We start from the raw sequence: 18,426 nt of genomic DNA on the forward strand, positions 1-18,426 counted from the left end.
TTTATGGATGCCAGCGAACCTTTCATGAAAGAACACTTTAAAGGGGCTGTAAATCAGGCATACTTAAGGTTATTCTTGAAAATGAGTAGAATTATAGCATGCAAACACTTTTTAAAATTACTTTCAAGAATGATTAATTATGTAAAGTTTAATTCAAACTTGTATGAACATTCTCCTTCTCAACGTCTTCTTTGTATTGAAGATGACCTGATAATCTTTGAAATACTTACTAAAAGTGGGATAAATAGTCCTCAGGGGCGGAGCCACCTTAGGCGAAGGGTGGTCAGGTGCACATCCTTGGCTAGAAAATTACACGGTGTAGATAGATTAAATATAGGTTACTGTGAGTATATATATTTAATTTTGCACACCTTTCGCTAAATTCTTGGCTCCGCCACTGATAGTCCTACGAGTCACAAGAACACGTATCCTATTTTAGTGTTGTTTAACAAAACATAAACTGACCAATGAAGCAATTCGTGAATCACTTAGATGAACAAACAATGGTACTCCCGCTGTCCCAAAATAAGTTTCGCTTTAGCGAAAAAGATCTGTTTCTCGCTTTAGAAATTCAAGACAAAAATAGTAATTGTTTCCAACTATACCTTTATATTAAAGAATTATTTCTTCTTATTAGTACTCAATTCTCAAGAAACATCATATAAATAAGGCTAGTTTAGTAAACTATGCTTTATATTTATTGTTTCTCTTAACGGACGTGAAATGAGCTAAAACGACTCTTATTTTTGGGTGGAAGGAGTAATTGATAAAGGGTCATTTGCACGATTTCCCTTCTTCGGTGGTGGTATCTTTAATTTTTGCCCCTCAAATTGGTGGTCTTTGATTTTTGCCATTCGCTAAAAACCTCTTGGTTTCGGGTTTGAACCCCCGCTCAGTTAAAAAGTAAAAACAAATTCGCAAGGTAGAGTTTGGATTCGCAAAACAGAGTTTCAAACTTTACCTTATTGCCTCAAACTCTACCCGATTAGGCAGAGTTTGACTGCAAACTCTATTTAAGGCGGAGTTTTGCCTTCAGGCATAAGACAACCTTTACCTTAAGGCAGAGTTTTGCCTTCAGGCATAAGAAAAAACTCTACCTTAAGGTAGAACATTTTTTTTTTGGAATTTTGTAAAACTTTGCCTTAAGGCTTAACTTTTGCTCAAATAGGCCTAATTTTGCTATGAAACTTTGCCTCGCATTTTTTTTTCCTAAGCCAAGGTTCGAACCACAAAACTCATGGTATTATGCGAAAGACAAAAATTAAAGACTAGGTCAGTGCCTTTGAAGGCCAATCCGCACAAAAAAAAGATTTATAAAAGTCATTTTTTGCGCAGATTGTCCTTCTTTTGGGGTGGTCTTTAAATTTTGCCCCTTATATTTGTGATCTTTAAATTATGCCCCTCATATTGCTGGTATTTAATTTTTGCCCTTGCAACCCTGAGCGTTCACGCAGAAATCATGAGGTTCTGGGTTCGAACCCTCGCTCAAGCATAAATAAAAAAAAAAAATTGCAAGGCAAGGTTTGGGTCACGTGTATGCCGGACCCGACATACACTTGTTAAGGAATTACCAAAATTATGCCGAACCCGGAAAACTCATGCCTTATGGGTAGACTTGGCATAAGTATACCGGGTCCGACATAAATTTGGTAATTCCTTAATAACTTTATGCCGGGTCCGACATACTTATAGGCAAACTTTTAATGAAGCCTTAACTAAAAGTCTGCCCCATAAGACATAACTAGGAAAAGACTTTTAGTTAAGAGGCTTAACTAAAAGTTTGCCAAAAGAAGGGCAATTGGCATAAAAGTCAATAGCTGACTGAGTTGGATTGGATTGAAGCCCAAAATATTTGTGTTTACGACCCAAAATAACAGCCCAAATAACTAGTTGGGTTGGATTGAAGCCGAAGAGTAACGTAGGCCCAAATGATGGTCAATCATAACCGTCCAAATATATTTATTAGTAACCAGCCGTCAGATGTAGGGCAAACTCCGGAGTAGGGTTTTAAACGTAGTTACCTCAAAACTTAAGACTGCCTCTTCCCGTCCTAAAGAGAGAGAAAGGTAGGAAAGATGGTGCAGAGACTGACTTACAGGAAGCGCCATAGCTATGCCACGAAATCCAACCAACACCGTGTCGTCAAAACCCCTGGTAATATACCTACTTCTTTACTTTTATTTTTTTGTGATTCATCCTACTCCCAATCTATGTGGTACAATGAGTCAAACTTGTTTATTTTGGCCGGACATACAATCTATTAAGTTGTTTGAAAAATCAATAGAGATGTTAGCTAGTTTGGGATTGATTTTGGATGCAGGTGGGAAGTTGGTGTATCAGACAACCAAGAAGAGGGCTAGTGGTCCTAAGTGCCCCGTCACTGGAAAGAGGATTCAGGGGGTAATGCCTTTCTTTCCTCCGTCATTTAGATCTTAAGTTTTTATATTTTTCTGCTTCCAGAGCTGTGCTTTGCATTATGCCTTCAGTGGTATGATTGCATTGTGTTGCATCTTGTTCACCGTATGTTTTCTATAATGTTACATGCTGTTGTACTCCCCACAGGATTAGGATTGGAGCTGCATTTTACATTCTTTGTTAGGAATTGGCGCTGTTTCTGATGTTGTCTGTACTTGAGCAGCTTTATGCAAGAATTGCTATGGGTCCATAGTTATATTCAATCTTTTCTATTCATGTTTAAGGGAGTTGTTTAATTTCTTTGGATGGTTTCTGTCTCCGACTGAAAGCTAAAACGTCTCTTCTGCTTCAATTCATTTTTCATTTTGTCCATTATAATAATTGTGGTCAATTCCACGGTCGGATGATCTTTGTTGTGCCTCTAAAATAAGATCGCTTTACTGTCAGATTGAGTAGAAATATGGTATCATTATGTATTTCCAATTCGTCTAATGAATGACAAATGTTCTACATTAATCCAAAGATAAGATTGCTATTCTTTTCCCTAGAATTGGAGGAGGTTCAGGCCTTGATAATCAAAATTTATTGCTTGACTAGTGCCAACTTTATCTTATCATGTGGTTTCTTTCAGTCTAATAGTTGTACATGATGTTTGGCATTTAACGCTTGTCAGCCCTGCTGATGGATCTAATAATCTTCATCCTGTGTTTGCTGTTTAAAAATTTATATTACGGAATCCATCAAATCTCAGAAGGTTATTGAATAATCGGTAGTTAATTATTCATGCATTTAGAGAAATTTAATAATCTTGAAGCTTTGCTTTATTACAGATTCCACATTTGAGACCAACAGAGTATAAGAGATCCAGATTGTCTAGGAACAGGAGGACTGTGAATCGTGCCTATGGTGGAGTTTTGTCTGGAGGAGCAGTGAGGGAAAGGTTTGTTCTCTTAAAGTTTGTTGGATTAGCCATGTCTATTATATGGCTCCTTCATTTTCTTTTGTTAAACTTGACTAATTGGGGGTAATGTTGGATTTGCAGGATTGTCCGAGCTTTCTTGGTGGAAGAGCAAAAAATTGTTAAGAAGGTTTTGAAGATCCAAAAAACCAAAGAAAAATTGGCAGCTAAGAGCTAAGCAGAGAGTTTTTAGGGAATCTTCTTTTAAGTTTTAATGAAATTTTGACATTCAAGTGTTTACTATATGTGTGCTACAAGTGACTTGATTGCTACAACAATTTGAGGAGCATTTTGCTTTAGTTGGTTATATTTTGATTCCATTGCTTTTCTATATGAATTTGGTTGTTAGTCTATCTTAAGTTACCTAATATATCAGACTGTTTCTTCTTGCTAGTGAGTCATTACTATGAGCGACTCATTGGCTGGTGAAAGCAATGTGCTAAAAGCAATTAGATGTGGGAATTGTCTGAAATGCTTGTGGTCGGTCCTCCATTCTTGATTGAAGGACATCTTTCTCACGTCTGACATTTTGTTACTCATGAAGCTGCAAGTAGTTTCACTTTATACACATTGCTTGTAACAGAGATGTATACAAGTGAATCCAAAGTGTTTTGTTGATTTTTGGAGCATGAAATTTGTGCACACTGGTATATTAATCTGATTAAGGGGGAAAATTTTGGAGCCTTGAATTTAAATTTAAAGGTTGCACGGTATGTGGATTTGTGATGTGCCTTTGTACAAATTTATATGACTATCTGGGACCTGAACTTGTCCTTTACAGTAAGCCACTGGAGCCATGAGTGGAAACATTTTTATTTTAGTTACAAAGTTTGTTGGGATTTGGTATCTGAGAACGGTACTGTGCTTTTAATTGGATGGCACTTGGGTATGTTTTGTCTAAAGATCTTGATAAACGAAACCAAGTTTTCATATGGAGGAATAACTTCTTTCACGACAGTCTGCTCTAGTAATGTTGTCACCCAGGAAGATATGAGTGGAGAATCTTCACGGCAAGAACCTCTTCCTGAGCCTTGTAAGCATATAGTGTTGCAGCCATCATGATATCCAGAGCATCCCACTGTTCTCTGTGGATTTTGCGACCTTTCATTCCTTCTTCCAGCACTTGTTGTCTCTTCCACAGTTTGTCACACGCTTTCCTGTGCTTCTCCCTGGGAAAACATGATCTTGGATATGCTGTCAAACAACCGAGGATACAGGCAGCACAAATTAACAAAATCTAGACGAGGAAAGATCTTTAAGCTGATGTAAAAATCTCACCAGTTGGATGTAACCAGCCCAGAAAAGAACTCTGGCTCTGTCGTAAGGCTCTATTGGCAGTAGTTTAGGTTCATGCTTCCAAGTTTCATCGATATATTCAATGATGACAAGTGATTCCACAATAGCTCTACCATTGTGAATCAACACGGTACCCTTTTGTGAACTGGGTTGTGTTGGAGAAGGACTCTTGTTTCGCACAAACTCTAAAAATATGCCTTTGAACTTGAGAGCAAGTTCAACTCTCTTCGAATGTGGGCTATTGTTTGCTAGAAGCGTTAACTTGTTCTCCTCTTGCATCTTCTCTTGTAACTGATTTCTGCTCCAGATGCTGCTTAGTTTTGGCATAGTTTGGACCAAGTCTGTTGTCACTTCTTTAATCCCCAAAGGGCTAATGAGCCATCATAGGCAAACGTCTTACCTTATTATCTTGGAGGACTGATCATTTACGTGATTGATGAAGTAAACAGTTGAGAGTGTCATATTAGAACTGATTTGACAAAGCAGGATAAAATAATTTCGCAAGTCTTGCACAGGTTTCACTAAAGTTTCATGCATAAGAGCCCGTTTGGATTGGCTTATAAGTTGCTTATAAGCTGTTTTCAGCTTTTTTGAGTGTTTGACTGGTCAGCTTAAAGTCATTTTGTGCTTAAAATAAGCTCAAAAAAATAATTGGACCCATTTGACTTAGCTTATCTAAAACAGCTTATAAGTTGAAATTTCAGCTTATAAGCCAAAAAAATAAGTTAGACTACCCAATTTTTTTTTTTTAACTTATAAGTTGCAACCAGCTTATAGGTATAAGCCCATCCAAACAGGCTCTTAAGTAGCGACGCGTTTCATTGAAATGTACTTACTTGAATTGTCATTGAAATTCTAAGAATTATAATGGAAAAAAAAATATTAATTCTGTAGTTTTATGTTACCACAAGCAAGTACGGGGAACTACTGTTTTGTGATATAAATTCAACCAACGATGCTAGCTAACTCTTTTTTTTTTGGTTAATCAGATACTAGTGCCATATATATATATATGTACAAGAGTTAACCGGTGTTTAGACTCATGCCTGTTACATGTCCTGGCGGTACTAATATTCCATCTCTATTCTTTGGCGGTACGATCATCCATCTCTATTCTTTGAATAGACGCATTTATTTTTTGGCTACAACTGGTCAAAATATTCTTTCATTATAATTCAAAATTACTGTGATCTACAATAGTATAGTGCTATTTATATAATTTTTAACTATATAAATTACATTTTAAATATTTCAAAGAATTCTACGTGAATTCCTATGGAAGTTAGACAGTTTGATACTCTCACTCCAAAATCTTTAATTCTTTTTGGCAAGAATGCAGTATATATAGTAGGCGAGGTACACGAATTTACCTATGAATTTAACCTTTGTGCATTGACGATATACAACTTTTTATACAATTAGATTAACAGAACAGACCAACGTACATAAAACTTAAAGTAAATGACATGATATAACAAATTAATTGGAAAAAACTATAGTGTAAAAAAATATTTTTTTGAAAAGTCAAAGTTGATTGGTTGAGACTTGAGAGGAAGCATGAGTCCCTGGTTCGCGGGAAATTTGGTTTCTTCTTCTTGTTTAAACCGTCATAATCGACACGACAAATATTTAATGGACAATAACAACAAAAACAACAATATTCACTCCCCTTCATTGATATCATCGGATTTGGTTTTGTCCATTGTCCCAAACTCCATTGGTCACTCCTTAGAATCCGTGCTAAAAAAAAAACTAAGTACTAAAAAAAAAAACTAAGTGTTGTCCCCTATACACACCCCTTAACCAAAACAAAGAACATAACTGTTTATCCATTCTTGATACAATGATTTAATCTAATTGGAACTGCAAGATTGCTGCTTTTCTGAAATCCAGTAAGATTTCTTTTATGCAAATGCATTTACATGCAGTACGATCCAATGTTTCTTGTATGGGATTATGTTTCGCTAATCGTTTTTTGAGATTCGAGAATATTAACTCAATTAACCTTGGATTATGCCTTTGTTTGATGTGATTATTGTCTGGATTCTTTCTCTTGTTGAGATCTTCAAGGACTAGTTTTGAAGTAAAAATTAGGGAAACAACAATTCCAATTTTCTTATTATTCCTTGATTCATCTAGTGCTATACTCTAACATTGCATGTCCAGGATAAAGACAAAAAGTGAGAAGAAGAACTTCGTCGAAATTGATATACTACATTGTCTTTGTTTTTATCCATGGAAAGTCACTTTTAAATGAAAATACCAGAATAATCTTCTGTTCCTCTTGGTTAAATGACATAACATAGCATTTAGATTTTTGGGAAGACGCTATCAAATTTATAAAGGGAAGATGAGAAATATAATACTTTCGTTTATAGTAGGGGATAGTGAACTTCGTGCCTCTTGCTTCTTCTATATCATTAATGATTCCTTCCATTTGAGTATAGTTCAGTCAAATTCATTTCATATGCTTCATTGTTGCATCCAATTAAGTAGTCCGAAATCTGAAGTATCAATTCCAGGTCAACCATGGCAACCAAAGGAAATCCAGGGGATAACAGAAGTAGAAGCTCTTTATCATCCTTTATTATCGTAGCTGCACTTTGTTGTTTCTTCTATGTTCTTGGAGTGTGGCAAAGAAGCGGTTTTGGTAAGGGAGACAGCATAGCTCTCGAGATAACTAAGAAGGCAGAAGACTGCGGTATCCTCCCCAATTTGGAGTATGAAACTCACCACGGGAATCAAAGCACCTCCTTTGATGATCCCAAACAAGATATCAAGGAGATTGAGCCATGTGGCGAGCAATATGTTGATTATACGCCATGTCATGATCAAATGCGAGCTATGACATTTCCTCGAGAAAATATGAACTATAGGGAGAGACATTGTCCTCCAGATGAAGAGAAGCTGCATTGTCTCATTCCCGCCCCCAAAGGATACGTGACTCCTTTTTCGTGGCCAAAGAGTCGTGACTATGTACCTTTCGCAAATGCACCACATAAGAGCTTAACAGTTGAGAAGGCAGTGCAAAATTGGGTCCAATATGAAGGCAATGTATTTAGATTTCCAGGTGGTGGAACACAGTTTCCCAATGGAGCAGATGCATATATTGATCAGCTTGCTTCTGTTATACCGATTGACAATGGTACTGTACGAACTGCATTGGATACTGGATGCGGGGTGAGTCAAAGCTTGCACAGTATTCTGCATTATTTTTACTAGGATTTAATGCTTTGAAATTCAAGAGGTCACTCATTACATACAGAAATATTTTACTTCATCTTTTCTGTTGCTTTATTTATCTAGTACACCAAACCTCTATATAACAGTGTCATTTGTCCGGATATTTTTTGGCTGCTATAGCGAAATGTTGTTATAGAGAACATATAATATAACGTAACATGAAAAACCGATTCCAAAGAAAACTTGGCTGTTATAGTGAAATATTGTTATAGAGGATGACTATCATAGAGATGTTTGACTGTAATTTTAATCTTTTGGGATTGAGTTCCGTACAATTTTGCATTAATTCCTTGTTTTTCCAAAGTGGTGTTTGATTATTGTGTACCAGTTCGGACTTTGTAATGTTTGAATATGATTTGTGATATCTTAGGTTGCAAGTTGGGGTGCATACCTTTTCAAAAAGAATGTTCTAACTATGTCCTTCGCGCCCAGAGACTCGCATGAAGCCCAAGTTCAATTTGCTTTGGAAAGAGGTGTTCCAGCAGTTATTGGTGTGCTTGGAACCATAAAATTGCCATATCCATCTAGAGCTTTTGATATGGCGCATTGTTCACGTTGTTTGATTCCATGGGGTGCAAATGGTAAGGATCTGTAGTTCTGCAGACTTTTGTTCTTACGGTTGTACTACTTGTATTTGTGATGCATGTCCACTTGCAAACGTAAATTTGTAGCTCCTTCTCTTGCAATAGTTACCGAAATGCAGGATAACATCACTGGCTTAGTGCTCCTTCAATCCTCATAAGTAATATCTTTATGAAAATTGTCACTAATCTTGAAAAATCAAAGTTACCATGCGTCCATAATATTCACCTTATTAATCAATACGCGTTTTTAATTCTCATTTTGGTAATGATGCCAAGTCAAATGAGAAACTTCATTGTGGAGTGTCTGCACCAGTACGTATATCTATGTGATTCGATGGTTCTTTTGGAAACGTTGATTCGGTTTGTTCCTTTGTTCTTAACAAAATTCTACTTTCGTAATAGATGGACTGTACATGATGGAGGTTGACCGAGTGCTCAGACCAGGGGGCTACTGGGTACTTTCAGGTCCTCCAATCAACTGGCGGATTAATTATCAAGCGTGGCAACGTCCCAAAGAAGAGCTGGAGGAAGAACAGAGAAAGATTGAAGAAATGGCTGAACTTCTCTGCTGGGAAAAAAAGCACGAGAAAGGTGAGATTGCCATATGGAGAAAAAGAGTAAACAATGAGTATTGCAGCGAACGAGATTCTCGTGTAACTTTATGCGAATCCTCGAATGCAGAAAATGTCTGGTAATTCTTGCACCTTTTAATCTACTATTATTTAATCAAGATCTCCAAATGTCAAATAGCCAAAAGTGACGGAGATTGTCTTCTTTCTTCCTCAATCAGTCGATGCATATTAGCTAAAGTCTCAAGTACTTGCTTTAAAATTCTAGTTGCCGTCTTTAATGCACAAAGATATCGGGAGAAAGATATGAAAAACAGCAAATTCTTTATTTGCATAACATTTTGAATATCCACCAACGATCTGAGGTTTATGTGTTCTCTGTGAGTTATAGTGATATATTTGGTCATTTGGATAAGTTGATTGCTTTCTAATTACTTGATATAAAACCAATATCCTCGGGATTTAGGTATAAGAAGATGGAGGCATGTGTAACTCCTTATCCTGAGACAACTAATTCAGACGAGGTTGCTGGTGGGGAACTTAAGCCGTTTCCAGATAGACTTAATACTGTTCCTCCGAGAATAGCAAGTGGATCTGTCCCTGGATTATCTGTTGAGTCATTTAAGGAGGACAACAAGTTATGGAAAAAGCACGTGAATTCTTATAAGAGAGTTAATAAAATCCTCAACAATGGGAGGTATCGAAATATAATGGATATGAATGCAGGCCTTGGAAGTTTTGCTGCAGCACTTGAATCACCCAAGTTATGGGTCATGAATGTTGTGCCAACTATAGCTGAACAAGACACTCTTGGAGTTGTATATGAACGAGGCTTGATTGGAATATATCACGACTGGTAAACTCTCAAAAACTCTCTCATTGGAATTTAGCATCATTCCTACCTATTCTTTTGTTCTCTTTTTGATGGTGGATTGTAGAAAGCGAGAACATGTGAAAAGTTTGATTACTCATTCAGGCTGTTAGCTGAACTGCATATGAATAATGCAAAGCTTATTGTTTTTAATTTAATCAGTCAAGGAACTACTTTTCACTGCAAAACTAGTTGGGTTTGGCTGAATGAATCCTCTACTTGTTCCTCTCTATCCGAGCATCTTTCATTCCGACACTGGTAAATAATTTGTCCTTCAGAGAAAACTCGGGATTCTGTAAATCTGGATTTCTTAAAGTAATATTCTCATTTCTCCTATGTTCATTACATTGTTCTCCTCCACTCAATTGTCACGCCATCAATTTCCAGTCAGTTTTACCACTAAGTAGTTAGTTGATGATTCCCGAGTCCCTATATGACCGTTTAATTCATTGTATCAGAGAATACATCAAAATTTCATTTGTCCTCTTCTGAAGGTAGGGTGTTGGTAGCTTAAGTTTTGACTTTTAATTTAGAGATTTTTTTATATCGCATCTTGAGTTTTGTGATTGCTAAAATTACAAATTTATGCACTGACCCTTCTCCTCCCCTCATATGATTTGACTTTTCTCTCTTTTTTTGATGTTGAGGTTTCTTATTTCATCTTTTTTTCCGACTTTCAACCAGGTGTGAAGCCTTCTCTACATATCCTCGGACATATGACCTTATTCATGCAAATGGAGTTTTCAGCTTATACAAAGACAAGTAAGTTCTATATACTAATTCTTACATAGGAGAAGGAAGATGATTGCCATATCTTTTTCATTCCTCTTAGAATTTAACTCAATATCCACTTGGTATTGACAATCTGTCACTGCTAATAGTTTCAGCGAATGAGAATAAGGAACACTCAACCAATACGTGCTTCAAGTTAGATATTGTTAAACTTGCTAATTATGCATATGTAAATGCAGATGTAATGCTGAAGACATTCTACTTGAGATGGATAGGATTCTTAGACCAGAAGGTGCAGTCATACTGCGAGACAATGTAGATGTCCTCACCCAAGTGAAAAGAATCGCGACCAGTATGAGGTGGAACACAAAAATGGTGGATCATGAGGATGGTCCTTTGATCCCTGAAAAGGTTCTATTTGCTGTCAAAAGATATTGGGCTGTAGGTGATAACAGCTCAACTGTCTTGGATTGAATAGCATTACTAGGCAGCATTTTGGCAGATAATATCAGAGCAGCCAATGTTGCTGTATTTAGTTCACTGTCAGAGTTGATATTATCCTTTTACCACTGGAGTTCAGAATTGGTGATTGAAGGAGAGAACTCTGATAATTGTCATGCTAACCATTTTTCGTTTTCCATTTTTGGCGGTTGCAGAGCAGAAATATTAGTAGGTTACTCATGGCTAGTTTATTTTCTTACAGGGCCTCCTTTTTAACTTTGTTTATTATCATTAACACTATTGCCATTAATTCTTTAGTTCATTCCTGGGTTGTACCATATCCTTTTCAGATTTTTTTTGTAATTCCAGTCGAGTAAATTTAGTTTTTATGGTAAAAAATCACTTTATCTCTTTGATGTTCTCTACAAATTTAAAATGTTTGCAAATTCATCTTTCCTTTATTGTATATATGATGCCAAGACTAGAAATGGACCAAATTCAATTTTAGGGATTACAAAATGAAAAAGCACATGAGATTTAGTCAATCAATTCCTTACTGTGGCTGGCTAGAGGGAGAGCCTTCACGCAATGGTAAGTTATGCAAGATAAGACTGCGTACAATAGATTTAATGTGATTTGGCTTTTCTTTGAACTTTGTGCATAGCAGGAGCTTAGTGCACTGGCTGCTCTTTTTTAAAAATTAGCGCAGAAAAATGAATGGCCTATTGAGCGTTCAAAATCAATGCAACTCGGTAAAGGAACACAGATGCAAGCACCTGCTTGACTATTTTCTTCCATTTTTTGTTGATGTACTTGGTAAGTCAACTTGGCATTTATCTAACATAGCAGCCAAAAGAAAACACTAATGTACAATCAGCTTGTAATCTTGATACAACTAAAGAACAGCCAAATGATCGAATTACCTAAAGAAGTGGACTAGTAGTTCAGAATAAAGAAATGGAATTTCAATGCATCAGAATTCATTATGATGTGAATGCTGGTGTCCTACTTTGGGGGCTCACTTGAATGAGTGGCGCAACTTTATTTTTGTTTTTCTGAGTTTTCTTTTGTAGCCACTTCTTTATCTGCCGCCAATCCCCGTTAGCATTTATTACATATTTACATGGATTCATATCCATACTTTCTTAAGTGATGTATCACCATTTAAACTGTAAGGTCAAAAGATGGAAGATCTTATCTTGGTCACTACCCAGTGTAATCCCACAATAGTGGGGTCTGGGGAGGGTAAGATGTACGCAGCCTTACCCCTACCTGGGTAGGGAGGCTGTTTCCGATTGACCCTCGGCAACCCTCCTCCTTTATCCGGGCTTGGGACCGGCAATGTGAGCGAGCTCACACAGGCGGAGTTCGATGGAAGATCTTATCATTAGTCAAAAAACATCAGAAGTACTGTAAAATCACTATTATATGTCTTGTGAGAATTAGAAAGAAGTGACAAGACTGTCAAATATTATGCTTCTCCAAACATGTAGGATCCACCATTTTAGAGCTATACAACCCCATAGGCTCCAATAAAGAGCCAAGTTATATAACGCTGCTTGTGTACTAAGCGAAAAACTAAAGCTTCTCTCAAACACTGAATCAGAATTTTGATCTATAGCTTTCACAACCATTTTCCTTAGCTACGCTATACAAGTCTATGGTCTCCTTTCTATTATAGGTTGTGAGCTTTCTAATCTTTGCTGTCTTTCATCTCCTGTTTGTTGGTAAACTTCTTATTTGTGAGTTTTGTTCTGTCCCTTCCTGTCTCAGACCTTGTCATAAAACTTTTCCACACCTGAAAAGATTTTAACAGATACAGCTCCTCCCAGCAATTGTTGCTTCTGGATCAAACTTTCTTTTTAAATTTTTCATCAAACAAAAGATACCTGAACCATTTTGTCTCCATGGAAACCGATGATAATGCAACCAGTCGGGTAGCATCATTTTCGTGTTACCTCAGCAACCCTGAAGATCAGAGCTTTATACACAAACTAGGAGGTACTTATGATGAGCTTTATCCTACTAAGGCACCTACTATTAAGGCATCCTCAAATAACACTCAAGACAACCTTGCCAATCTTTGTGTTGAGTCTCTCTCTACATATCTCAAAGCTGAAGGAGACAACTTCGCGTTTAAGACCTCAGGTGCGGCCCCAGTTCAAGATCCTACTATTGCATTTGTTTTTCCACAACAGGCTTTGGCTGGTTCTCAGAAACACCACGAAAGAACCAAGTCGAAAGATGGGGAACTTAGCATATTTGGAGCTGACAAGTATTTCAACATGAAACTGGAATATGGAGCCGGTATCCCTACAACTGGAGTGAAGTACGGGGGGCAGACAAACAAAGGGACGGTGAATCTGCCCCACGTGAAACCCAGTTCTCGGACTGGAACTCCAAGCATTTGTTCAGAAGCAAGCAGTTTTAATAGCCAAAGTGCACTGTTACAAAATCTTCCGAGAAATAGAAAGCAGAACAAGATGACAGGAAGGAGATTTTTTGCCAGCTTTGGTTGTCAAGGACCGTGTTCGGGCAAAAAAGCAGTCTATGTGGATAAAACCTTGGAACGTGGACTTTCCCAGCCAGGATCAAAGCATTCAGCAGGTAATTTTGCATTAAGTTCTGGCACGCCTTCTGTGAACGAGAAGTTGAGAGTAGTAAAAAAACACTCGGATGATCAAGATCCAATCATCGGAGAGCCAAGAAAATCGATAGAAGTGTTTGGCTCTAGCAAAATGAGAAAAGGAGACATAGCAGTGAATTTAGAAAGGAAACTCTCCATGTTAACTTGGGACGCCATTCCTAAAGCAGCACAAAACATCACTACTACAACCATAGGAAGCAGCATAGTTTGCGATGACATGGCTAGTGATGCTAGCTCTGATTTATTCGAAATTGAGAATATATCCACTTGTGGATATGGACACAACATGAACTCAAAAACTAGTGATTACGTCCCTGGCTGCATGTCTCCAACAACAACTCAGTATGCACCAAGTGAAGCCAGTATTGAGTGGAGTGTCATCACAGCTAGTGCTGCTGATTACTCATCAGTTATCTCGGATTATGATGCAAAGAGAATTAGCAATAATGGTCATGCTAAAAACACCAAAACCAAGAATGCAGTGGGCAAAGAAGATCAAAAAACCCCGCGTCCAGGCGGGCTTTTAGGTTGCAAGAGCCACAAAGCAGTAAGTGTGGTCGAAACTGTATACAAGACCAGTGAGAAGACAAAGCATCACCAGCGCGGTTAATTGTTTACCACTAGATAATTATTCCCTAATTAGTACTCATTATAGTTCGTTTGCCAATGTATTTTCATGTTGAATAAGAGTATTGAAATAAATGGTTCAGTTGATATTTTAGGAGTTTGTACTTTGTAATATCTTAGTAATGAATTGGTATTTTCTTATTTCAACAGAGAAGGAATTAGTTTGATTATTTTAGTTAATTTGTCTTCCACTTAACTACTTATCTTGTTATTAAACAAAGCTTTATATCACTATCTTTTTTTGCCAAGAAAAGACACAGCAGCCTCAATACATGAAAGTAAAGATGTTTTTCAGTGAGAGGCAATAAAGCCCCAGTTTAGCGTATAAAGTTTTTAAAAATTGTCACCTGAGGCCACCCTTGTCTAAAGCAAAAAGGCATTTTAGTTGTTTTATGTTTTCCTTTCCTTGTGTTTTCACCTGATATTATAGTTGGTGTTCATCCTATTTGAGCCCCTAATGGAAAATAAAGCTACTTTTTCTAGACAGGTTTGCCGAGCAGCGGCGGAGCCACCTTCATTCAACGGTTGTCAATTAACACCTCTTTGCTAAAAGTTACACTGGTAAGTATGTAGACTTTTTTTTTTATGTATATTACTATAAATTAAATCACCCTGACTTCTTTATCCGTTTATTTTTTTATGTTTTCACTCCCTGTAGTGAAATCTTGGTTATGACACTGCTTGTGAGTCAGTAAATCCAAATCCTTTAGAATAGTTGGCATGCACCAATGTCAAACACTAGGAGGCTTAAGGCCCTACCTAAACATAATCTTGCTTCAAATTGAGATACACCTTTGGACTTTTAACTAACGCCACCAAGGGATCATTGCTTTCTCTTTTTTCCATTGGCAACCTTTTGATCTTTAGGTTTGAGACTTTGCAATTCTGTACTTGTCCCAGTGACCAACGTCAAAGAACTGACAAAACTTGGTTGGGTACATGCAGTCATGCAACTTGGAGCAACCAATAGTATCCATCTACAATATTCAGTGGAGCAGCCTGAATTTTCACCAAAAAAAGTCAACAACTACTATATATATATATATATATATATATTAAAAAGATACTATTGACCATGTATATATAGTGGGAGTATAAGTTTCCAGCGATGAGGGTTCAGATGAATCCCTTGTACCTTACCTCTACTATACTATATGTAGCACGTGAGAGGTAGCAAGTATCCAGTGAAATAGTCGGAATGCACCCAAGTTGGTCCGACCACCATCGTTATCAAAAAGAAGAAAGAATATATGGCAGGCCTGCCCCTGATTTGATACCTAGGTGCAATGAACAAGTCCATCTAACTATTTGCCCCTGAATTTTAGGTTAAGAACATACATATACAAGACAGTCCCATGAAGCTCTTAGCTAAATATTGGTTACTAGTTAGAAAACAAAAGAAAGACTGACACAAGCAATAGGCATATTAGACAAAACAAGTACAAAGGATAAGCGTTGACGAACATCTTGAGACATTAAACTAAAAGTTTAATAGTTTCAATTGTCCTATTTGAAAACACCCACAAAAGAAATTCCGTAAGTTCCCGACAGGAACCACGTGTTCAATCAGTTAACGAATCCAAACTGTAGAAGCAGATGAGTTATGATGTAATTAGGGGTATTAAAGGGGAACTTTAAGAGTAGAATTATTATTATAGAATGAGTTTTAATAATTTGTATGATGAAAAGGGAATGACAAAAGCACATGACCCTCATGCGGCCTAAATGTGCTTGAAAGCTACTTGGGTACCAACATTCAAATTTGTACCAATCCAACAACTAAGATGGGGCTGTCCAAGTCCTCTTCTCTCATTTTCACCAAACAATCCTCTAGGCCAAAAATCTGGTGAGCAATAAAGCAAACAAGGAGATATCTGTAATTGTTGGACGTGCGAACAAAATTTTATATTGAATTGATAAGAAAGAGAAATCACATACAAAGGGATAAAGATATTCCATATGGTGCAGTGGCATGCCATATTAGATATTACTATGAATGTATTTAGGCAAGCTTAACCAACAAATTGGTATTAGATTCAATGGTTCCGCAGGGCGAGTGTCGAGACAAAATAGTAAAAATAACATCTGCTAGCCACTTTACGGCCCTGTCTTTGAAAATGTCTAGGAGTTAAATTTGTGGAATTTGAAACTCCATGATGTGAAACAAGTCTATATTATAAATTGATAATGAAAAGGAGCATATAAAGTATAAAAATAATTTTAATGGTATAAGATTTTAAAGGGGGGGGGGGGGGGGGTGTGAAACATAGGCCATGATGTAGCTACTTAATCTGGAGGTTTGGATGTTCTCTGTTTCTAAGATGAATCAGGCCGGAAAAAAAAAATCATGATAGAAAAAGTAACTTCCATACGGAGATATGTGGTTATTGTCAACAAAGTTATAAAGAAGATAGAGAAAGCGCTAGGCCTTTATTGCATGAAGAAGACATCAAACTAAATATTCATTCTCAAAAGATTGTCTCGAATTTTTTCTGCAACTACTGGATGTACGTGGAATTTGCTCTATAGGTGTCAACAAGTGTATATCATTGATGAAAATCTGGCCAATAGTACTACACACACCTGTGCCACTAATGTCTAGCTAGCAGAGTGTCGACTCAGAGACGGATTCAGAATTTTAAATTTAAGAGTTTCTATAATGATCTCAAATTATATAATAATAATTGAATTCACCATTAAATATTTAAAGTATTTAGTAAAGTTTTAATACATACACTATGTCTGAACAAAATTTACTAGATTGACGTGAACCCACATGTAACCGTGTAGATCTGCCCCGAGTGTTGACTATATCTGGCTCTCAAGTTTGAGGGTGGAAATTCGCTCTACTCGTATGGACTTGTGGGCCTAGCTATGGGAATGTTTTGTACAAATGGACCACTAGAAGTTGGATGTCAATGTCATAGTTAAGGTTTGAAGATGACTGAAGTACTAGTTGATTTGGGCTACTTTTTAACCCGTGGTTCCCTTGCCCATGAGTGAATTTCTTTGCCATTGACTGTTTTACTTTTTAATTTAGTTATAGTTTATCTGTATCAACAGTACATTACACTAGGTGACCTCAATCACATATAACTCAGAAGGTTTAATTTGGTAACATAAACAATTTAGTAACTAACTAGTTAAAATAAACTATTATTAATAGTGTGAATGAAAGAGTACTTCTTGAGTATTCAGCTGTCATGAGAGACAATAAATGTTATTCTTAGTTCATCTCCATCAATAAAGATAAGCGTCCTTGTCATGAAAGGATAAAAAGATAAAGGAGGATCTTAATTTTATTCTCCCTTGAAAGAGATGTAATTTCAGTCTTATTCTTCAACATCAGAAGGGACCTTAGCTTTGGGCCTTAATTTCCTTAGCCAGTCCATTCATTCCAGATAAAAAGCAAGTAACAAGCAGCGTAAGCCCAAATGGAAAGATTGTTGGGCTAAATACATCTAAATCTGCTCACGTAAAACGATTTTGGGTTGTTTCTATTTTTCTTGTTAATTAGCTTATGCACCAAAAAAAAGGTACAGAAAGGAGCAAAGATTCCTGTACTTCCACTTTTTTGGGTACAATGTAAGTACTAAAAATTCTAACATAAGCTATACTACTTAAATTTGTTAGGAGCAAAAATTCCATTTCTTGATTGCATTCTCCCATATCTAGCAAATCTTTTGCATGTATGTGACCTTCATTTGCCAAAAAGTCGGCACACTTATTCGCCTCTCTCGAAATGTGGATAATAATCGCGTTGTTGACCTCCAACATGTATCTGCAATCTTCAATAGTTGTTCACGTTGAACAAAACATGAAAATTTGATGAAACAAGGTGAAAGTACGTAAAACATAATACTCCCTCTGTCCCAATTTATGTGGCACTTTTCGCTTTCCAAGATTCAAACTGCATGAACTTTGACCAATATTTTTAAGATGTATTTTTTCACCAAATTGATATGAGAAAAGTTGCAACTTATAGTACTTTTCATGTAGTTTTCTAATGTATAAATTTTAATATTAAAATATTGAGTTAATCT

General features: G+C 36.8%; 4 protein-coding genes across 4 annotated transcripts; 3 read left to right on the plus strand and 1 right to left on the minus strand.

Moving 5' to 3' along the window:
• The first annotated feature begins 1,995 nt into the window (after positions 1-1,995).
• On the plus strand, positions 1,996-3,680 carry LOC132600705 (large ribosomal subunit protein eL34). The gene is made up of 4 exons (XM_060314035.1): positions 1,996-2,154; positions 2,321-2,400; positions 3,246-3,355; positions 3,458-3,680. The coding sequence occupies exons 1-4, from the start codon at positions 2,076-2,078 to the stop codon at positions 3,549-3,551; spliced, it is 363 nt and encodes a 120-aa protein (XP_060170018.1). The 5' UTR covers positions 1,996-2,075; the 3' UTR covers positions 3,552-3,680.
• Positions 3,681-4,349: 669 nt separating this feature from the next.
• Positions 4,350-4,996, minus strand: LOC132617022 (glutathione S-transferase U9-like). Its single transcript, XM_060331869.1, has 2 exons — positions 4,652-4,996; positions 4,350-4,610 (listed from the first exon to the last, which is right to left on the minus strand). The coding sequence occupies exons 1-2, from the start codon at positions 4,994-4,996 to the stop codon at positions 4,350-4,352; spliced, it is 606 nt and encodes a 201-aa protein (XP_060187852.1).
• A 1,027-nt stretch (positions 4,997-6,023) lies between these two features.
• Positions 6,024-11,437, plus strand: LOC132600712 (probable methyltransferase PMT2). Its single transcript, XM_060314048.1, has 7 exons — positions 6,024-6,561; positions 7,192-7,849; positions 8,283-8,493; positions 8,899-9,187; positions 9,532-9,921; positions 10,621-10,698; positions 10,908-11,437. Exons 2-7 carry the CDS (start codon positions 7,199-7,201, stop codon positions 11,140-11,142), a joined length of 1,854 nt encoding a protein of 617 aa, XP_060170031.1. The 5' UTR covers positions 6,024-6,561; positions 7,192-7,198; the 3' UTR covers positions 11,143-11,437.
• A 1,123-nt stretch (positions 11,438-12,560) lies between these two features.
• Positions 12,561-14,530, plus strand: LOC132625178 (protein PHYTOCHROME KINASE SUBSTRATE 3-like). Its single transcript, XM_060340037.1, has one exon. The coding sequence runs from the start codon at positions 13,017-13,019 to the stop codon at positions 14,364-14,366; it is 1,350 nt and encodes a 449-aa protein (XP_060196020.1). The 5' UTR covers positions 12,561-13,016; the 3' UTR covers positions 14,367-14,530.
• The last annotated feature ends 3,896 nt before the right edge of the window (positions 14,531-18,426 follow it).

This window comes from Lycium barbarum, chromosome 1, assembly GCF_019175385.1.
Source record: "Lycium barbarum isolate Lr01 chromosome 1, ASM1917538v2, whole genome shotgun sequence".
In the NCBI taxonomy this organism is placed as follows: Eukaryota; Viridiplantae; Streptophyta; class Magnoliopsida; order Solanales; family Solanaceae; genus Lycium; species Lycium barbarum.